This window comes from Vicia villosa, unplaced genomic scaffold (genome assembly GCF_029867415.1).
Source record: "Vicia villosa cultivar HV-30 ecotype Madison, WI unplaced genomic scaffold, Vvil1.0 ctg.000883F_1_1, whole genome shotgun sequence".
NCBI classification, from domain to species: Eukaryota; Viridiplantae; Streptophyta; class Magnoliopsida; order Fabales; family Fabaceae; genus Vicia; species Vicia villosa.
In genome coordinates this window covers 263,730-266,823 of record NW_026705398.1, presented here as the reverse complement: position 1 = coordinate 266,823, position 3,094 = coordinate 263,730, and the positions used below count along the sequence as shown (strand labels likewise).

Sequence of the window (3,094 nt, the reverse complement as noted above, 5' to 3'; positions counted from 1 at the left end):
TGAATAATTTTCTTTTTTTTAAGTTTTAATTATTTGTATAATTATTTGTATAATTATGTATTAATTAGCTTAATCAATTTCCAATCAATTTCAAAAATTCCAAAAAAATTAGTTTTGTTTTAAAATTAATTAACAAATATTTTGTACATATTTTAAACTTAATTTCTAGGTTTAAATCTATTTTCATCCTTTTTCTTCATTTTAATTTAATTAATCATGCATTAATTATAATTAAAACCAATCATAAAAATTCCAAAAACATGCCTTTTATTTTTCTTGCAATTTAAAATTCCTAGATAAATGTATAGGATGTCAAATTCATGTAAATAGGCTAGTTTACGTTTCCTGCACAATCGATGTAATAGCGTAGATTTACTTTCCGCACTTTACATTTCCGCATTTTAATTTCCAGCACATATAAACTGCGTGTATGTCAAAGATAAAATTGGACCGTTAGATCACTAACTTCAAAGATAAATATCTGAATCCAATCACAATCACACTTGCACCTCTTAAGGTAATCCCTTCTCATTCCTTTCAAAATCAAAGTCAAAATTCCACTGTTTTGAGTACAAAATCGAACCTTGCTTTTATATCCGGTGAAAGGATAGATTTTTAAAGGAAATAGGATAAAGACCTTACAACTCAGGGTAGACCTCCTAGTTTGCTTGCTCAAATCAAAACAAACAAAATTCTCATACACTGTTGATTTTTCAAAACTTTCAAAAAAGACAATACTTTGTATACATCCAAACACGGGTTATTACAAAGTTAACGTTCTTTTCAAAACATCTTTCGAAAGATAAACAAGCACTTTGTATACATCCACACACGGATCATTACAAAATTCAATTTACAAAAGTATTTGAAACCACATATGAGCAATTTCAGAGCAATTGAAAAGTGATCAAAAAACAAGTGAGCTAAGCAAACTTAAGAGCCCATGGATAACCATGGATACAAAGGGTGCTAACACCTTCCCTTTGTATAACCTACCCCCTTACCCAGAATTTCTTAAAGGTCTTTTTTCTGTTTCTTTTATAAACCTTTCCTTAATTGGATAAAATAAAAGGTCGGTGGCGACTCTGTGAATTTTCAAAAAAATGCGAAAGCATTAAGCGACAAAAAAGAGTCAGTTCACGTATCTCTATAGATCAGAGGTATGGCCCGTTATTAAAAAAAATTGGAGGTCCACAGCATACAATTGCTTCTCTCGAAGAGTAGATAACACAATCCGCAAATGCTCTACGTGCTCTTCCGGAGAACGTGAATACACCAAGATGTCATCAATGAAGATCACTACAAACTGATCCAGGTACGGTTGAAAAATTCGATTCATATAATCCATGAAAACCGCCGGAGCATTAGTCACACCAAAAGGCATAACTAAAAACTCGTAATGACCATACCGAGTCCTGAATGCAGTCTTAGGCACATCTGAACTCTTAACCCGAATCTGATGATACCCTGACCTGAGATCAATCTTCGAGAACACACTGGCTCCTTTCAACTGATCTAGGAGGTCATCAATCCGCGGTAAGGGGTATTTGTTCTTTATAGTGACCTTATTCAGCTGACGATAGTCGATGCACAAACGCATACTCCCATCCTTCTTTTCACCAATAGAACAGGAGCTCCCCATGGAGAAACACTGGGCCGAATAAAATGCTTAGCTAGAAGCTCTTCTAGCTGGCTCTTCAGTTCTCTGAGTTCAATAGGAGACATCCTATATGGAGTGATAGAAACTGGGGCAGTACCAGGAATAAGATCAATTGCGAATTCCGCTTCCCTTTTCGGAGGAAGAGAAGTGATATCCTCAGGAAAGACATCAGGATATTCGCACACTACAGGTATCTCCGACAATACCACTCTCACGGAGGGTTCCTCGGAAAGAACCAAAAGAAAAGATCTTTCTTGTGAAAAGAGATAATTGACCGCGTTGATCGTACCTTCAATCAACTTGGTAATTGCATCATCAGAAGATGTTTCTTTAGCAGGAATGAATATGGCTTTTTCCTTGCAACCAATATATACCGAATTAAGAGACAACCAATCCATTCCAAGAATGACATCAAGTCTCTTAAGAGGTAAACAAATTAGATCGATCGGAAAGTCACAGCCATTAAAAGATACTGAACAATCCTTACAAATCAGTCGAGCCTCCACGGTATCATCTGTTGCCGAAGAAATGACCATAGGATCGGGTAATGGAGTAACTTCCAAACCAAGTTGACAAACACACTCGGTTGAAATGAAGGAATGAGTAGCTCCACAATCAACTAAAACACATAATGGTTGGTTATTCACATAACAAGTACCTGCGATGAGATTGTTGTTTCCTTTGGCCTTTCTTGCATCTAAGGTATAAACACGACCTGTAGTCCTCTCCTGATCTTTCTTCTTTGGACAAAACGGGGATTTGTGACCCGGCTCGCCACATTTGAAACAAGTAATTGGAGTAGGTTCGCACTCCCCAGCATGTTTCTTCTTGCACTTGTGACAATAAGGAGGTTGAGCCGATTGGTCGCCATATCCTTGCTTCTTCTTTGGTGGAAAACTACGGGGCTTCAAGTGTTGAGCAGATTTTCCTTGTTCCCTGTAGTTAGTCCTGTTCTGGTTCCTCTCTTCTTGAACCCTCTTTAGACTGTTCTCCGCAACATAACATTGCCTCAAACATTCAGCATAAGTAGTAAACTCCCTCTGGGACACACTATGAGCAATGTCGGCCCTCAAACCCATCAAGAATTGATCAATCTTCCATAACTCATCAGGAGCATAAACAGCCTGTCGTGAGTAATCAGCCATGTCTTCAAACTTTTCAGCATACTCGGAAACAGACAAGTTGCCTTGCTTGAAATTCTGGAATTCTCTTTCTCTTTGGGTTCGAACACTGTTAGGGAAATACTTCTCCAGAAATGCCGCCTTGAAATGATGCCAGTCTTTAGGGATCTCCTGGGTAGTGAAATAGGTAGATGCAGTATTCCACCACCTAAGAGCTGGTTCTTTCATCTTCTGAGTAGCAAAGATTACTTTCTCTTCTTCATTACACTGGATTGCCTGGAATATCCTCTCCATACTAGCCAACCAATCATGG

At 37.7% G+C, this 3,094-nt stretch overlaps 1 protein-coding gene across 1 annotated transcript; it reads right to left on the bottom strand.

Moving 5' to 3' along the window:
• Window positions 1-1,569: 1,569 nt before the first annotated feature.
• Window positions 1,570-2,805, bottom strand: LOC131631936 (uncharacterized). Its single transcript, XM_058902696.1, has 2 exons — window positions 2,319-2,805; window positions 1,570-2,216 (listed from the first exon to the last, which is right to left on the bottom strand). The coding sequence occupies exons 1-2, from the start codon at window positions 2,803-2,805 to the stop codon at window positions 1,570-1,572; spliced, it is 1,134 nt and encodes a 377-aa protein (XP_058758679.1).
• Window positions 2,806-3,094: the final 289 nt, after the last annotated feature.